We start from the raw sequence: 19,633 nt of genomic DNA on the forward strand, positions 1-19,633 counted from the left end.
ATATATTTGGAAGATTTCCTTCCTTTTCTATTTTTTGGGATAGTTTGAGGAGAATAATTATTAACTCTTCTTTACATGTTTGGTAGAATTCACCTGTGAATACATCTGGCCCTACACTTTTGTTTGTTGGCAGTTTTTTGATTACCAATTCAATTTCATTACTAGCAATCAGTCTGTTTAGATTTTCTATTTCTTCCTAGTTCAGTTTTGGAAGATTGTATGTTTCTTTCTGTTTTTTTTTTTTTTTAAGACTTATTTATTTTAGAGAGAAAGAAGGGGGAGAGAGAGTGAGGGAAAAAGAAAGTCTCAAGCAGACTCCCCAATGAGGGCAGAGCCTGATGCATGGCTTAATCTCACAACCCTGAGATTATGACCTAAGCCAAAATCAAGAGTCAGATGCTTAACTGACTGACCCACCCAGGTGCCAAAGGAAGATGGTATGTTTCTGAGAATTTACCCATTAAATGGATATTTTATTAAGTTAGCAAAGAACTTTCATCCTAAAAATATAAAATAATACATCTGTACACTTCACCCTATTTCTCAAAGAACTCTCACCTAAGGGGTATAGTCAAGTGGTATTATTCACTCCAGTATACTAAGAAATTGGATCCTATTACAGATGAGCAAACTTGTTTTAGGAGAATAAAGTATTATCAAAGTGTAGGTTATTTTCATGTGGCACATAATGTCTAAATACAACAGTGACAAAGTTGCAAAATAAATACCATGCCTTAGTATTTTTTCCTGAACTAGTCAATCATATTTATTACTGAATACTATTAAAATTAAACATTCCTATGTCTAATGGCAGTATTCTCTTAAATAATGTGTATATAAATCAATTCAACAAGTATTCACTGAGGGCCCATTGGGGATATAGCAATAAAAAGTCAAATAAGGTCTTGCCTCATAGTGGAGCTCACGGTTTGGGAAAGACAGATTTGAAGTAGGTAAACAGTATAATGGGCATCACAAAAAGACATTGTACAGTGTGCCATACAAGCATCTAATAGAAGAAATATAATTAGAGGCTTCACAGAAGGCCTCCCTGAGAAAGCAAGACAGAGATTATTCCTTTTTCCTAGATACACAGTCCAAAATTAATGAGATCAACTGAACTGGACTGATATGTAAAAGGACAAACTGAGAACTATTCCACGTACTGAAACATAATATTGATAACAAAGATAGAAAACACATATTCTTTTAAGCAGGTAAGGGGAAAAATATATGACCAAAGCACTACACAGAAAAGGAAAATCATCATCTTACTTCCTTTCCTTTAAGGACGGTTTTCATCCAGTGGAGATCTAATCTGTGGATACTCAATAAATACAAAATAAGGCTGGGAATAATCATAAGATAAAAAACCTAATGAAACGACAATGAGCCACAGCCAAGTACTTTCACTTAATTAGGCAACTAAGATGATTCATCGACTGAGAACAAATGAAATATGCTTGAACCGTATGTTTAATACTTATGCTACATAATGTGCAATAAGGCCAACTTCAAATGCAAATTTTAAAATTAATAACTTACTTCACTTTTTCATGAGTGTTAATTTTTCCCCCATGGGTGCCTCCATATCCCAAGAGACACTGACTATGGATTTGTCAGTATCTATTAGCAAGAACCTGTAGACATCAATTTTAGCTCCTGAGGGACTCAAATATGAATGCATACCAGGTTCTACTCTTTGTTTTGAACTGCCACCTGTCATAATGTCCCAATTATAATGGACCAATCCTTAGGGCCCTAAATGATTGTTGTGCTGAAAATCCTTAAATACAAAGGTTAAAGATGACTAATTTCCCTCTCTAGAATAAAGTTTTCTTTCAGAGTTCTTCAAAAGAGGCCATACTAATATTCAATATCTTATTCAGGGTTGTGTTTAAGGGATATATACACATGTAAAAATTCAAATAGTATCTTAAGATTAGTGTACTTTATGTGCCTTACTATACATATTTTATATCTCAATAAAAAAAAGAAATAAAGGGGAATACCTAAAACTTGCTGATACAACTTAAAGATATTCCTGTGGAAGAAACATGAGGGAGAAAACTCCCTGATACTCTGGTTTGATGAAAGAGCTGGTAAATAAAGAGAACACAAATATAACTGATCTTTAACAGAAATCACAGATAGGTGGGAAGCCTCTAAGTGGACACAGCGGGTTCCATGAAAAGATATGCCAATTCCTTACCATGAAATATCTCACCTTTAGGGGTTCATAAGCAGCAAATGTGGCACTGCTCTCCAAGTACTCTTCAGACTCAGTCACACTCACTGTTACCAGGGTATGGCCTAGTGATTTGGCTGCTATATGTATACTAGAACAGTGTGTTGGCCCAGGTCTTTGAATACCTGCAAATCAAAAAACATGATTTCATTAGGGTAATAAGCAGTCAGTTCTCAGGGTATCAGTTTAGAGAAATAAAAGAATTTTAATACATTAAAAAACATCTTGATCTCCCACACTAACTACTAGGATCCAGTTGTTTATATCAAATTGATATAAAATCTGTTCCTTCTATTAATAGATATATACCATGTAAGATACAATTTTATGTTCAGTTAGGATAAAATATGAGCAAAGATCCTAACTTAGAGGCATATATAGTTTAGAAGGGGAGAGTGAACATTTTCATAAATTAAAGGATTAGAAAATAATAAGCACTACAGAGGTCTAGAAAACAGATTACTTCTAGTTGGGGAGATCAAGGAAGATTTAAATATGTAGAAGAAAGTATTTCAAACTGATGAATGAGCAAAGATAGAAATATAAATGAGATACACATGAATATATGAAGGAGCTATACAGGAAATTTTAACTTAAATAATTTGTTTGGCTGGAGCCACATATGAAAGAAGCCAAAGTATGCAGGAGTACTTTTTTATGAAAAGTAGATTGGGTTATCTTGTAGAGACCTTGAACATTAAACTAAAAGGATTTTAACTCTATTCCACTGGCAATGAGAAATTCTCCCATTTTTTGAGCAGGAAAAGTAATATTGAAAGTGAGTTTCAGGGACACCTGCGTGGCTCAGGCAGTTAAGTGTCTGCCTTTGGCTCAGGTCATGGTCCTGGGGTCCTGGAATCAAGTCCCTCATTGGGCTCCTTGCTCAGTGGGGAACTTGCTTCTCCCTCTACCTGCCACTCCCCCTGTTTGTGCTCTCTCTCTCTCTCTCTGACAAATAAATAAATAAAATCTTAAAAAGTAAGCTTCATGAGAGTCCATCTCATAGCCACGGATTATTAAAGGTGAGCAACAGTTAGGAGGGTATTGTTTTATTCTAGGTGAGAGATAGTGAGGGCCTAAAAATTAGGAGACACACTTTGAGAACTGAGAAGAGGAAAGAGATATTATATAGTATACTTAGCAAGGGCAAGGCAGAAGTCCAAATTATAGCTGTATTGCAAGAATTAAAAGAGTTAATATATGAAAAGTATTCAGAACAGAGCCTAACAAATAGCAAATGCTGAGTGAATGTTACATGCTACTACTACTATTATTACTGATTAAAAAACAATGGTAATCAGGATCACACATAACATTCAATAACAGGAAATGATGTTGGTCTTTATGGATAGCTTGTTCACATTCTCCTTTTATTAGAAAAAGATACTCTTTTTTTGAATAAATTTAATAATGGTACTACATCCATCCTAGTTAGAGGTATGACATATTTAAAGAAAGAGGAAAAAGAGCTCAATCCCTTCATATGAGCTGAAGGAATGGCCACAGCACTTCTCTGAACATGTTGCTCTACCGCTGGGCTTTTGTTTCTAAATTACAACATAACAAGGCAGTTGACAGAGTAAACAGAAGCACCGTAAAGAAAGGTAATATGTGAACTCAGACTATAATCTGTAGTTCCTCATGCAACGACAAAGAAAGGAGAAAAAAAAGGCCTACTCTTACCTTCCTTGAGAAGAGTAAAGACTCCTTGCTTATCCATGTTCAGATCCAACAATAAATGAGAGCAGTCTGTGAGCACGATGACTTCCTTGTTCTCCTTGTTTACATGATACATTGCAATGGGGATTTCTATAATCTGGCCAATCTCCGCATCAGCATGAAATGGTAACAGCTCCATTTTGTTCAGTTTCAGGACATATATCTGGAGAGAAAAAAAATGAATCTTTCAAGAAAGTTATGTTAGGGATGCCTGAGTGGCTCAGTCGGTTGGGCATCTGTCTTCAGCTCAGGTCATGATCCCAGGGTCCTGGAATCGAGCCCCGCGTCGGGCTCCCTGCTCAGCAGGGGGCCTGCTTCTCCCTCTCCCTCTGCCACCCCCCCCCCCCCGCTTGTCCTCTCTCACTCTGTCAAATAAATAAATAAAATCTTAAAAAAAATATTTAAGGAATGTTTTCTTCTAAGATTTTCCTAACATAACTTTCTTTTTTTTTAATATTTTATTTATTTATTAGAGAGAGCACAAGCAGGGGGAGCAGCAGAGGGAGAGGGAGAAGCAGGCCTCCCTGCTGAGCAGGGAGCCCGACGTGGGGCTCGATTCCAGGACCCTGGGATCATGACCTGAGCTGAAGGCAGACACCCAACTGACTGAGCTACCCAGGCACCCCACACTCCTTAAATACTTAAATACACACATACATAAACATATATGTACGTTTTAAATACAAAAATATATACCATATACCATGTGTGTGTTGGGGGGGTGGGTACTAAGCATGTCACTCATTTCACTCCTTCATCAACTGATTCCTCTAAAGCATCTAACACAATACAGCAGGAGTGTGGCAAATGATGGCTAGTGCCCAATTTTCTTAGTTTTGTGGGTGAAGAATAGTTTTTACATTCTTAAAAGGTTTTAAAATAAAGAACAACAAAGAAGAATAGAAGAGTATATATGTGGTCTACAAACACTAACATATTTACTATCTGGCCCTTCACAAAGTTTGCTGACTTCAAATACAGAGCACTTCCTCTTTCTTGATATCTTAAAAAAAAACAAAAAAACCCACAAACTTTTGTCTTTGCTATAGATTGAATGTTTGTGTCCCCCCTCAAATTCCTATGTTGAAATCCTAATCCCCCAATGTGATGGTTTTAGGAGGTGAGGCCTTTGGGAGGTAAACAGGTCATAAATGAAATTAGTGCCTTTATAAAAGAGCCCCCAAAGAGCTCCCTAGCCCTTCACCATGTGAGGATACAGCAAAAAGAGAGCCTTCCATGAATCAGGAATTTTCCCTCACCAGACACCAAATCTGCTGGTGCCATGATTTTTGATTTGCCAGCCTCCAAAACTGTGATAAATACATTTCTGTTGTTTATAAGCCACCTGGTCCGTGGTATTTTGTTATGGCAGCCCAAAGAGACGTTTTTTTCTGTCACTTTCTATGCTCCTTCTGCTAGTTCATCTTGTTCTGCCTGTGTCCCTTATAATGACACATATTACTCAGAGTCCATCTTCTCTTCTGACTATATGCTCTTCCTGGGAAATCTTATGCAGTTCCAAAACTTCAATGACCAACCATATACTGATAATTCCAAATTTTTATTTCTAGTCTTAATCTTTCACTTGTACTTCAGAGCCCTATTTCCAGTTATCAACATACCCGGATGCTCCATAGGTGAATCACACTAAATGTATCCAAAACTGAATTCATCATCTTCCTCTTTTCCTTTTCCCTTTTCTTGTGTTTTCTATCCACCTAGCTGCCAAAGCTAGAAACGCCTGTGTCTAAATCCTTCACTTTTTCCCAACCCACTGGGCATCAAATCTGACTAAGTCTACCTCCAAAATAACCCTGCACTTTCCCCTTCTCTCTATTCTCAATACCATAATACTAGTTCAGGCTTCACTGGACACTTTGCTTTCCTTTCTCCCTTCAATTGATTCTAGTCTACTAGTGTACAGCACCAGCAATTATCCTCTGCTCCTTCCTTATTTTAAAAATACAGTTGCTGTCTGACAGAAAAAATAATTAGATACTTTCCAAACACAAGATTTACCATATTATTAACCTTAAAAACCTGTGTTGGCTCTCCACTGTCTATAGTAGGGGATCAGCAAATGTTTTCTGGAAAAGGCCAGACAGCAAATATTTTAGGCTTTGGGGACCACCTGGTGTCTGTGGCAACCCCCAACTGTGTAGTTGTGGCTTCAAAGTGGCTAGAGACCATATATAAATGAATGAGGTTGGTTGTGTTCTGATAAAACCTTATCAAGGGGTGCCTGGGTGGCTCAGTCAGTTAAGCGTCTGCCTTCAGCTGGAGTCATAATCTCAGGGTCCTGGGATTGAGCCCCGCATCAGGCTCCCTGCTCAGCGGGGAGTCGGCTTCTCCCTCTCCCTCTCCTGCTCCCCCTGCTGGTGCTCTCCCACTCTCTCTCTGTCAAATAAATAAATAAAATCTTAAAAAAAAAAATAAAACTTTATCAAAAAAAACAGCAGGTTGCCTTTGACCCTTAGGTCTTAGTTTGGTTCTATCCTTCAAAGTCTTGTTCAAGTTCTCATCTCTTCATAATAGTCTCTGACTAGTCACATCTACAAGGATTTTTATTTTATAAACTAATAATACTTTGACTATACAGTTTAAGTAGCATTAATCATATACTGCTTTAAAATAACTCACGTCATTTCCTTAAAGAGTTATTTAACTTCATGTGACTAGATCTTCCTATTAGAATTTATATTCTTTAAAGTAGAGATGATATATTATGTTTCTTTGAATGTCCTATGATACTTGGTATGCTGGTAAATGTCTTAAGGGCAATCAGTAAATGTTCACTGAATGGTAACAAAACACAAGTTTTTCAGGGAACAACAACATACATAAACATATATCAGAAGTAGGGGAAAAACAGTAATGTGGTTATATAACATAGTGAAAAGGAATTTTCAATCTTTTAGAAACAAGATTGACAAATAAATATGAGACCAGAAATAAAGTTACTATGAAGGTCATATATATGATAGGGAAAAAACACAATAACAAAAATAGGTAATATTAAGTATTGAATATGTTCCAAGCATTGAAGTAAAACATTACCTCATTTAATTCTGACAATAACACTTAGAGGTAGATACTATCATTATCCCCATTTCAGAGCTAAGGAAACAAAAACACCCATTCAGTAACTCGCTATTAAGTGAAGCAGGATTCAACCCAGGTCCAGGAATATTTAAGGAAGATGTACTTTCAGATTGAATTTGAGCATCATTTTCAAATACCCAATCTGGACTAGAAAGATTTTTAAATATGTTCTGTACTTATATTTAGACAGCAATATCTCAGGGGCGATAATAAGATTCTTCGGAGAGTTGTTTACCTTAATTTCTCCATATCGAAAGGGATTTTGTACATCTCGGGCCAAAATAGTACTGTTCCCCTTGACCTGACCTGCAGTCACCACTCCTTTAGTGGTCACCATCGCCACTGTTTCATTAGAAGAGGTCCAAGTGAAGTTGCCACTGCCACCCTCTACCTGTGAAAAAATACGACATTATATTTAACTGCCAAAGGAGGAAAATGGAATTTAAGTAAAGAGGTAAAACTGGTGAAATAAGAAACAAGAAATAAATAGGGCGCCTGGGTCGCTCAGTAGGTTAAGTGTCTGCCTTCGGCTCAGGTCATGATCCGGGGATCCTGGGATGGAGCCCTGCGTTGGGGTCCCTGCTCAGCAGGGGAGTCTGCTTCTCCCTCTCTCAGCTCATGCTCTGTCTCTCTCAAATAAATAAATAAAATCTTAAAAATAAATAACAATAATAATAAAATAATAATAAAACTATATAACAAATTATTTCTGGACATATTAAGAAGCTCTGATGCTTGGGTGTCTAGTAAGCTCAGTCGGAAGAGCATGTGACTCTTCAACACAGGGTCATGAGTTTGAGCCCCACGTGGGGTGCAGAGATAATTTAAATAAATAAGATTTAAAAAAAAAGAAGCTGCGATGCTATAGTAAAGTAGCTAAGTGGGCAGGGGAAACTGAAAGGAGGTTATGTAACTCGCAGTATCACAAAATGTCAAAAAGAGCACAAGGGAGCTTGACAAAAACTGTACAAAAGTTACAAGTAAAGGATATGTGGAAGAGAGAGAAAGTACAGCAAGTCTTGTTACAATGATAGTATTCAAGAATATGACTTGGTTATCATCAGAAACTGAATTATATTATTAGGATCGGGGGAAATAAAAATTAACATTAACCAAATTTCAATACATTAACAAAGAAACTGAATTATCTCTTTGTAAATTCTCATAAGATAGGACACCATACCTGTACTTTATACCGATATAATATTCCCATAGGATGATAAGGAAATGCCAGAAAGTTGGGTGTAAGCTTGATAGGGAAATAAATCTTCACTTCTTGCTGATGTATGATTGGAAATTTTATAGGCTGAATATTTTTATTCTATAAGAGCAGGAAAAAAGGAGAAAAAATAGATTTTACAAGGACTGGTTCTATAATCCACATTCATATTCAAAGCATCAGCAAAATGGTGTGCTAATGAATTACTCAACCAGTTTCTTTCTATAAGAGAAGTAAATAAATGTTCCTATCATCAAAGAAACACAGCTACTATAGTTCAGTAATAATGAGGGGTGCCCGGGGGGCTCAGTTAAGTGTCTGACTCTTCATTTCAGCTCAGGTCATGATCTCAGGGTTGTGTGAATTAGCCCCACGTCAGGCCCCCTGATCAGTGGGGAATCTGCTTGAGGATCCTCCCTCTCCTTCTGGCCGTCTCCCCACTCACGCACACACACACTCTCTCTCTCAAATGAATACATAAAATCTTAAAAAAAAAAAAGAACTATATGATCATTTCAATAGACACAGAAAAAGCATTTGAAAAAGTACAACATCCATTCATGATAAAAACCCTCAATAAAGTGGGTTTAGAGGGAACATACCTCAACATAATAAAGGCTGTTTATGAAAAACCCACAGCTAACCTCATCCCTAATGGGGAAAAACAGAACTTTTCCCCTAAGGTCAGGAACAAGACCAGGATGTCTACTTGTACCACTTTTTTTTTAAGGTTTTATTTATTTATCTGAGACAGAGCATAAGCAAGAAAGCACAAGCAGGGGGACCGACAGAGAGAGGGAGAAGCAGGCTCCCAGCTGAGCAGGGAGCCCAATGTGGGGCTCGATCCCAGGACCCTGAGATCACAATCTGAGCCAAAGGCAGACACTTAACTGTCTGAACCACCCAGGGTCCCCTCTCACCACTTTTATTCAACGCAGTACTAGAAGTTGTAGCCACAGCAATCAGACAACAAAAAGAAATAAAAGGCATCAAAATTGGTAAGGAAGAAGTAAAACTTTCACTATTTGCAGATGACATGATACTATATACAGAAAACTCGAAAGACTCCACCAAAAAAACTGCCAGAATTGATAAATGAATTCAGTAAAGTTGCAGAATACAAAATCAACGTACAGAAATCTGTCCATTTCTTGGGGCACCTGGATGACTCAGTCAGTTAAGTGTCTGCCTTCAGCTCAGGTCATGATCCTGGGGCCCTGGGCACCTGGATGACTCAGTCAGTTAAGTGTCTGCCTTCAGCTCAGGTCATGATCCTGGGGCCCTGGGATCAAGCCCCGTATTGGGCTCCCTGCTTAGCGGGGAGTCTGCTTCTCCCTCTGCCCCTCACCCCACTCATGTTCTCTCTCTCTCACTCTCTCTGCCTCTCAAATAAATAAAATCTTAAAAAAAAAAAGGCACTGTAAGGATACTAAGAAATGGGTTTGAGACATGGCATTCAATATTGTACTGAATGTAGCAGGTGACAGGAAGGGAGAGTCAAGGACCACCCTGAGTGTTTTATCTTAAACAACCAGATGAAAGGATCCATGGAGAAAAAGGAAGTCTGCGAGATGGAAATACTTTGGCAGGCTATTAAAAACCAGAAACTCATGCATTTTAGAGACAGTAGAAACAGATTCATACTTTATCCTTCTACCCAGTAATTCCATTTCTGGCATTATACCATATGAAAATTAACCAAAAGAAAAATAATTGTACAAAGAAACTCAGTTATGGCATTTACAAGAATGAAAAATAGAAATAATGCAAAAAGTTCATTGTTAGTGGCATGGTTAAATAAATTGAAATAGTAACCCTTTGGATTTTTCAGACTAGAAAGTACTCTATGTAAGCCTGACAACACATGGAAATGTGCATATGAAATTAATTTTTTAAAATATTTTATTTATTTATTTATTTGACAGAGAGAGACAGCGAGACAGGAACACAAGCAAGGGGAGTGTGAGAGGGAGAAGCAGGCTTCCCGCCAAGCAGGGAGCCTGATGCGGGGCTCAATCCCAGGACCCTGGGATCATGACCCGAGCCAAAGGCAGACGCTTAAAGGCTGAGCCACCCAGGCACCCCTGAAATAATTTTTAAAGGAACTTCAAATGGTAAATATACACAATGACCACAAATGCAGACATGAGCAATAACAAAGACTGCAACGGAAAATCTGTACAGATATAAACCACCAAGTGTACTGTTTATCAGTTTCTTTCTCATTTTTATGAAAGATAAAGGTGGAATACGCCATGTATCTTCCTACAAATCAACAAGTCAGCTAAGCCTCATCAGTGTTCTTGGGATTCAAAGACTGTCCTTTTAATTCCTACCTGGTAAATGATGGAAGTCAGGGATGCATTTATCACCACGACACCACTTTTCAGGGCTTTTACTACATGGTAAGATCCATTCACAGTAGTGAGCTGCTCTTCAAAGTAATCCCTTAGGAACTGGTACATAATCCTGAGATTCTGAAAATCAGCCCAATAGCAAGATAAAACTGAGGAGATGTTTGTTTTTTTTCCCTAAAGCCATCTTAATACCAAGGCATTAAAAAAAATAAGTGTGGCTATGCACTCTGGAGATAAATAAAAACAAAATCTTTGCTCTCCTCATGGAAATGCTAAGTTGGAAAGATGTAATTTTAAAATGGTACTTGAAAGATCCACTAATGGCCAGTGATCAGAAACAGAAAGAGTCAAAGTTTATATAAATTTTGGTATAATTTTTGCCATTCCATAAGTTGACATTTTTCAGGGAAAAAAACCCCAAGAGGGCACTGGAGAATGAGTGCAGCACTGTCACCTGGGACTCCACATTCCTTGCACCACTGCCAACTGACCAGCTCTGAGGGAGTCCTAGACTCAGACACCCTCCGAAGTGTTTTGGCCTTCTCTTCAATTCTTTTCTATAATTCTGACTGAATTATATATTTTACTTCCGGTTTAGCTTTCCTCAAGGACAGAACTATTTAATAATCATAATAAAGTTGTAACTTTAAAAGTAGAGTCTGGAAGCAAAAGAAAAAAACCCTCCCTAGCCAGAAAGTGGCCCACTCAAGAAGTTATCCATACACGGGGCTAGAAAAATACAAGAGACACTCACGTCTGAAATATAGACCTTTGTACTGCTTTTATCAAACACTTCTACTGTAATGACATACACTTGTCCCACTTCTAGACTCCATCGGTCTCCAGGTTGAACTGTGAAACCTGTACACAAATCAAGAAACAAAAATATCAGAAGAGGCCATTCGTTTTCATCAATGAATTAAAAAACACAAACTTATAAAAACTATATTCAGTGAGCAAAACTCGCTAATAGATGGTTTCCGAAGTTGCTCCTTTAGTTCCCTCCACCAAATTGAATAATTTGGGATTCTAAAAGATCCTGGCTTAATTCAGTTCATCTCAGGTATAAAGAAACACTCTCCCTTACATCTGTACACAAAACAAACCACAATTTTTCTCATTCCTAATGTGTCAGGCAAGAGTTCAGCTTCTTTCAATCAGACCAGTTTCATATGACCTGAGGACACTGGTATTCTTTTTTCCTTGTATTAAGTCTCTTTTTCTAACCCAACATTGTATCATATGGGTCTTTATATTTTTTCACAATCTGTTTCAAAATGCTTCACTCTTGCAGACAGCGTGGAACCCTAACAATATGAGAAAACATGTCAAAGGAAGGTTAAATTTGAAGGTTCAAGAAGCACTCTAGTTTCTAATGCACTCATTTTAATGAAATAGTTTAAGCTATTCAGCTTTCTGAAAATCATTATCTAAAAATACCTAAAATACCTAAAAATCCAGGGGTGCCTACGTGGCTCTGTCGGTTGGGAGACCGATTCTTGATTTCAGCTCAAGTCAGGATTTCAGGATTTCAGTGAGACTGAGCCCCGAGTCAGGCTCTGTGCTGGGCATGGAGCCTGCTTAAGATTCTCTCTCCCCCTTTCCCTCTGCTCCTCCTTCCTCCCACCTCTCTCTTAAAAATAAATAAATAAATAAATAAATAAATAAATACCTAAAAATCCAGGCTCTACAACATATATGGTGCAATTTGGGAGTCCAGACACAGATCGCATATGGACATCTTAATTTTTGCTTAAGGAAATCATATGAACCAGAGTTGGGTGAAAAGAGAAATGTGAGCTACCAAAGAAAAAAATAATAAATGCACAAACAGAAACAAATGAAAATCCTATCTTTTATTATCCTTTGGGAAGCAAAAACTTAAATGTGTACACTTCTGAGAAAAGTTTGAGGGACTCAGTCATAATAGGAATCAGGTATTCTTGAATTTCACATTTAAGGAGAATGGAATGATAGAAAAAAGATCACATTCCATGCTTTTAATATTCATTTAGCTGTAGAACTTTCTCCAAATAAATTCTTACATAAGGGGCCCATTATGGAAAGCAGGACAAAGTGGCATCACACTGGCTGTTGAAATGAACAGTGGCGATGAAGGGGGAGGGAGGGGTCTGCCACCCAGCCCAGCAATTTGCCCCGGGCTCCGGAGATGGTTTTAAAAACCACTAGTTGATTTTCTATTATCTATGGTAAATCTTTATTACCAAAATGTTTTCTCTTTGTCATGAAAGCTAGTCCTAGTCACTTATACACCATACTACTACCCACTACTCCTTCAGTTAAATTCTAGCAAAAATATAAACATATTCTGTTATTGTCCTATACAGAATCTAACTAGGAATATACTTCCCTCTCCAAAATACACTACACCCAAAAGCTAAGAAGAAATATATAACCGAGATGACTGAACAGAAAACACTCATTCAAAGTACACTAATTTAGGAGTTGTAATAGTCACGTGCTAGATTACAATTTACCACTACAGTAATCCATCGTGATAATAGAAGTAATATTTAATCCACTTGAGGGATCAAACTTTTAAAACTGCCTCAATATTCCAAATGAGCTATTGATATACATAAAATTGATAAGTCAATTAAAGATTACTTGTACCTAGCCATTAAAGCAAATCTTTTATTTTTTTTAAAGGTTTTATTTATTTATTTGACAGAGGAGAGACAGAGGGAGAGAGAGCAAGCATGACCAGGGGAGCAGCAGGCAGAGGGAGAAGCAGACTCCCTGCTGTGCAGGGAGCCCAATGTGGGGCTCGATCCCAGGACCCTGGGATCATGACCTGAGCCGAAGGCAGATGCTTAACGACTGAGCCACCCCGGCGCCCCTAAAGCAAATCTTTTGGAGACTGTACAGGCACCTCTGTGCCAATCTAGGTTTGGTTCTGATATGTACTCTAATATAACATTCATAAAATGTAAAAGCTAGAAGTAAATTCAGAGACACAACATTTCCTCCACTTTACAGATGAGGAAACAGATCTGGATAGACCTCTAACCTAATTCATTCCTCCTTTTTCAGAATAAGAGATCTACCTAATCCTTCCACCTGTTCTGAATCTGATTTTCTCTTGCCCCTCAGAAACCTTCCATCATCAACTGAGCCTCCCTTCTCCCATATCTCCGCTCTCTCTCTGTTTACCTTACAGACATGTTCAAGTTCTTCTTACCCTAAAAAAGTAGTTCTCACGTCTTAGGGTGCCTGGGTGGCTCAGTAGGTTAAGTGTTCAACTCTTGATTTTGGCTCAGGTTGTGATTTCAGGGTCGTGAGACTGAGCCCTGCGTGTGGGCTCTGCACTCAGCATGGAGTCTGCTTAAGATTCTCTCCCACTCCCTATGCCCTTCTCCCCCACCCCCCGCCACCCCGCTCATTCTCTCTCAAATAAATAAATAAAATCTAAAAAAAAAAAAAAAAGAATTCCTCTTTTTCCATATGAACCTTAAAAGTTGGCATTACATAGTCTTTGGTCCTCTTCTTCTCTCACTCTATATACTCTCCCTAAGTGATTTTTGTCTACAACAAACAGCTTCAACTACCACCTATGTATAAACTGATCTCCCAAATATCTATCTTTATCCTGAATCTTTCTCCTCCAGATGCATAATAAAAATACCTGCTGGGGGCACCTGGGTGGCTCAGGTAAGTGTCTGCCTTCAGCTCAGGTCATGATCCAGGAGTCCTGGGATTGAGCCCTGCCTTAGGCTCCCTGCTCAGCAGAGTCCGCTTCTCCCTCTCCTTCTGTCCTTCCCCCCTCCTTCATGCTTTCTTAGGTGTGTGCTCTCTCTCTCTCTCTCTCTCAAGTAAATAAAATAAAATCTTTAAAAAAGATAAAAATACCTTTTGGCATGTCTATCCCACAGGTACTTCAGGTTAACTTGTAAAAAACTAATCTAGTTTTCTTTTTCCTTAAACCTGCTGCTTCTCTTGTTCTCTATCCAATCTCTATTAACAGTACCACCAGCCACCCTAAGCTAAGTGCTGGAAGAAATTATGAACAGTCACCATCCATATTCTCAAGGAAAACACATAAATAGATAAATATAATGTATTTCAAGATCTACTACTTTGGAATAAACAACAATATGAACTGAGAATATAAAAAAAAAAAAAGGTCATATAAGTCTGCCTGGGGAATCTGGGGAAGTACCTGACACACAGCTGGGCCTCGAATACTGAATGACTTAGTCTGTTTTGCAGGTACTATTGTATCTGTTGACCAATGTCCTGTGTACCTTAAAATGACTAAAAAACAAACAACTTTGGACCAAAAACCCTCCTTAATATGTTTTAGACAAGTAATATAAATAGCTAACTAATACGATTATATGAGTACTTTTCTAGCTTACTACATGCCACATCATCTACTCCCTCCCCTACTCTACCACCTCTCCTACTTCTTTCCCCTGATTGTCAGCACTTCAGCCTCAGTGCCTTCTTTGCTCATTTTAAAAAATGCCAGACATGCTCCTGCTTCACAACCTTGGCAACTGCTATTTCCTCTCCCTGGAGCTCTGTCACCCGGGTATCTGCATGACCCACTGCTGCAGTGTTGCGTTACCACAGAAGACTTCCCTGACTACCCTGAGTAAAACAGCAGTCCACATCCCCAGCACTTAGAACAATGCTGAGCATACTGGAGGATGATAATACATACTTGCTAAGTGAATTAATTTCTTTCAGATTCAAATATTCAAAAATAGGAAATATTTCAAAATCAAACACTGATAAATGGAGTCCAAACATTTCAATTTTCTGGAGTTTGAATCTTTGTTGTGTTTTGTTTTCTTTGACTATAACAGAGCTCTAAATCTCTCTCTTTGTTCAGTCCTTACAGAGCACGTTTAGTGAATTCTTAAAGATTACTCTCAACTCAATTTAACAAATATTAATTAAGCATCTACTGCAGACAAAACCGTACCATCTTTTCTCAATTATTCATGTGGAAATGGGAAAGAACAAATTCAATAAAATTCACACAAGTTTCTTCAAGCTGTTTTCCCCAATCTCCTAGTTATAATGAAATTGAGGCTGCAAATAAGCACTGAAGTCAACAGATCCCAAGTTCCAAAGAGTCTTTTCCCCACCTACCCTGTTAGAAATTATGACAATAATTCATAGCTCTTTGTTAAAAATGAAGCCTATACAAAATAAGTATAATCTTAACAAATTACTTTACAAAGGGCCACGTCTCGCATGCTCAGGGAAACATAGATTGGCAGCTAAAACCTGAAAAGGATACTTTTATGGACAAAGACAAGGTTAGTTTGGCCCAGCTGGACAGCAGTCACCATAGCTCTTTTCTCATCCAGTACAGCCACTCTCCCAGAAAGAGACCAATTACATGCAACTCTGTGGTCTTGCAATTCCAGTGTATAGTGTTCCAGGGGAAATTCCACCTCTGTAAGACAAGAAAGATACATAAATGTAACAAGAGCAGCCACTGCAAGAGACAACAGTGTATTGTTGGATTGTAATGGGAAAATCAGGAAGCAGGCCTAAAAAAGAGTAGATCTGCTTTTACTTTCCTTCCCACTATGATGAATTTTGACATGTAGCCATCTGGGGGGGTACTATATGAGTTTATCGTTGGTATTGCTTGCATTCTTAAAAACCAATGAACTGGGGCGCCTGGGTGGCACAGCGGTTAAGTGTCTGCCTTCGGCTCAGGGCGTGGTCCCGGCGTTGTGGGATCGAGCCCCACATCAGGCTCTTCCGCTATGAGCCTGCTTCTTCCTCTCCCACTCCCCCTGCTTGTGTTCCCTCTCTCACTGGCTGTCTCTATCTCTGTCGAATAAAAAAAAAAAAAAAACAAAAAAACAAACCAACCAATGAACTGAAAGTAGCAAGAAGGATCCCCACTAAGTAAGGAAGGAAAGGACTAATGCTAATGGAGCCAACGCACACTTTATAAACTCAATGGGACTTCTAGGGTCAACAGAGTGTTACGTTTTCAGTTAATGAATTAAGTTTCTCAAGAAACAACTTTTGCAAAGATCATTCAAGTCTCTTCTGGTAAAGTTTCCTCACTTGCCCTACAAAATCTAGTAAATATTTGGTTGTTGTTTTAACAGAGAATTCAGATGCCTATAGGTACTGACGCTAAGCTGTTCAAGACATGGGGACCATCTCTGCCCAGTATTATCTCAAGTATAGCATTTAAGGAATACTTTATCACAAAATCTAAAAACACAAAGAAGGGGCGCCTGGGTGGCGCAGTCGTTAAGCGTCTGCCTTCGGCTCAGGGTGTGATCCCAGTGTCCTGGGATCGAGCCCCACATCAGGCTCCTCCACTGGGAGCCTGCTTCTTCCTCTCCCACTCCCCCTGCTTCTGTTCCCTCTCTCACTGGCTGTCTCTCTCTCTCTGTCAGATAAATAAATAAAATCTTTAAAAACATTTTTAAAAATAAAAAATAAAAACACAAAGAAGTATTTGTATACATAAGGTGGAACTGCTTCTCTTACTGTCAGCAGGAAGGATTTGGGAAATGTTAATCTTAGGAAAAGATAAATCACCTTACCTGTCATTCTTCCCTGTACCATTTTTGCAACTCGGTATTTAATATATGCTCCTACTAAGAGATAAATATCATGGGATGGTATAAGAAATATGTTCTCCAAAACTAGCAGACGTATCAATGCTGCTGCCACTTTCTAAAAGAGGAAGGAAAAAAAACTAGGTTCTGTAGGCAAAATCCTGAAGGCCATCTTCCCTGTTAAAAGTTTACTTCTTATAAGTCTCTTTTAAAATATCTTACAGAGATTTAAAAACACTTTCCTAATCACAAATCATAATTTCAGTTAGCCTTAAAAAGTGATCGTGAATCTTAATACTATACTGACTTTCTAAGTCACTCAAACTAAGACTAGAAAATGACAAGACTTCTAAAGCAGAAGAGTTGGTAAATAAAAAGGCACATATGCTAAAATGAAACAAGGGAAGACTTAACTGGATACCACAGAAATTCTTTTAACTGGCCTCCAACAAACTGACTTTCCAGATTAAGTACTCTCTATCCTTGTTGAACACCTTGATTGTTGTGAAAACTGACCCAACTCAAGGCAGCTAGGCTGCTGTCTATGATGTCCACACCATGTCCCTGCCATCTGAATTAGACGTTCACCAAAAGATATTGATTTTTCTGAAACCTACTTACGCCATTTGCACTTTTAATTATAATTACCTTAAAAAATAAACCATGATTGCAAAAAGAGAGGTGTTTCTACAAAAAAATTTAAATGTTTTGAAAAGAAGGCCAAAGCAAGCTGCTAAAATGTACAGCTATCAAAGTTAGGTATGGCTGAGAAATGTAAAAGATTATGGAAAAATCCTTGAGAAATATAGAATTCTATACTCAAATTGCTTCATACATGTCTAATTTTTCACTTGACTATAAAATGAAATGAAAGATGAAAAGAAAAAGAAAATAGGAACTGCAACAGTGTAAGCATGAGCATACATGTTTCTAACCGGTGGGCTCGCGGCCAAGGAAACATCTTGGGCCTACACCAAAGAACAGGTGAACAAACTGCACTTACACATTTTAAGAGAAACACCAGCTGTATGTGTAATTACAATAAGGTAGTAACAGGCTTAAAGAAGACAAGTTTTTTTGTTTGTTTGTTTACCTACTTCAAATGACTTTTCAATTAAATGACTAATTATTGACCCAAATCATATCAGGTTAAAGGGCTTCTACTATAGATAAATATAAGGAATAATATTTTCCACAGGCAAGGCCCTTAAATGAAGGTTTTAAAGTTTATGGCACAAACTTTTTACCTTATAGAATGGCTCATAAATTCGAACTTTTACAACAGCAGCACCAGTTCTGATCCCAGACACCAAAATCATATCTCCTTGTTTCTCTTCTTTTTCCATCTTAGCTATATATACTGGGGGAGAATATTCTGCTTCAGAGTATTTCAGAATCCTTAAGAGATAAAATAAAGTTTGTTTCTAGTGTAATCAAATGATGAGTCATCTTCCAAAAGGCCCTAAGAAACTTTAAACACAGTCTCTTCAATGTCTATATAGTGTAAAAAGTCCTAAAATTTGTTTTCCATGGTTGCCTGGGTGGCTCAGTCGTTAAGCATCTGCCTTCGGCTCAGGTCATGATCCCAGGGTCCTGGGATGGAGTCCCACATCGGGGTCCCTGCTCAGCGGGGCGTCTGCTTCTCCCTCTGCCCTTGCTCCTCCCCCTGCTCATGCTCTCTCTCTCTGTCAAATAAATAAATAAAATCTTTTTTAAAAAGTCTGTTTTCCATAAGGATTAGATAGAACAAAAGTATTTAATGTGCCTCTGGCTAAAACTGTTGTGGGACTAAAACTTGGGACTGTCAAGAGAGTTATTTTTTAGAATTAAAGACAAAATCTCACACTATCATCCACTCACTGTATTCCGGCATGTGCAGATAGCATGAACAACAAAACTGCCAGAAGATACACCTGGCTCAAACAATTGTATAGTTCTGAGCTCACGAATTCCTCTGCAGTGGTTCAAACTAAACAATCATAAAAGTAACTGCATCCACACCATATGTCATTCTATCAAAGACATTTCCCCCTAGTAAATTTATCTGTTCCCAAAAAGCCCAGCCAGCAGGATTATCAAAACCCATACAAAGAGTTGCTGTTCAGTGTGCCGCCCAAAGGCAGATGTCTCCTTCAAAATCAGATGGTTTATGTTTGGTTTCAATGTTACCTAATTTTGCTAGACAATTCTTCGCTTGCTGATTCGTTATCCTGGGCAATGCTCCACTCAAACATCATCCCTGCCAAACTACTAAAAGTATTTCCTATAAAGCAAGCCAAAAGCAGACAGAACAGAATCACATATTCAAAAATATTCAGGTATCTTTAACAAGAAAGAGAAACCTAACTAGAAAATTATATTTAGGCCTCCTTCATTAACAAATACAGGCATTACCATTAATTAATTAATTTTATTTTACCAT

General features: G+C 38.1%; 1 protein-coding gene across 1 annotated transcript in view; it reads right to left on the reverse strand.

Moving 5' to 3' along the window:
* NUP210L (nucleoporin 210 like) overlaps positions 1-19,633 on the reverse strand; it is a 74,771-nt gene that overhangs the window by 45,651 nt on the left and 9,487 nt on the right. The window contains exons 5-15 of the mRNA XM_087865854.1: positions 19,381-19,474; positions 18,459-18,609; positions 17,197-17,329; positions 15,918-16,076; positions 12,318-12,386; positions 11,400-11,506; positions 10,625-10,765; positions 8,253-8,390; positions 7,305-7,460; positions 3,932-4,130; positions 2,228-2,373 (exon numbers count right to left, since the gene is read on the reverse strand). Of these exons, the coding sequence (XP_087721980.1) occupies positions 2,228-2,373; positions 3,932-4,130; positions 7,305-7,460; positions 8,253-8,390; positions 10,625-10,765; positions 11,400-11,506; positions 12,318-12,386; positions 15,918-16,076; positions 17,197-17,329; positions 18,459-18,609; positions 19,381-19,474 (1,493 nt within the window). The remainder of the gene's footprint in view (positions 1-2,227; positions 2,374-3,931; positions 4,131-7,304; positions 7,461-8,252; positions 8,391-10,624; positions 10,766-11,399; positions 11,507-12,317; positions 12,387-15,917; positions 16,077-17,196; positions 17,330-18,458; positions 18,610-19,380; positions 19,475-19,633) is intronic.

Source organism: Ursus americanus, chromosome 2 (genome assembly GCF_024610735.1).
Source record: "Ursus americanus isolate L20-20 chromosome 2, mUrsAme1.1.p, whole genome shotgun sequence".
NCBI classification, from domain to species: Eukaryota; Metazoa; Chordata; class Mammalia; order Carnivora; family Ursidae; genus Ursus; species Ursus americanus.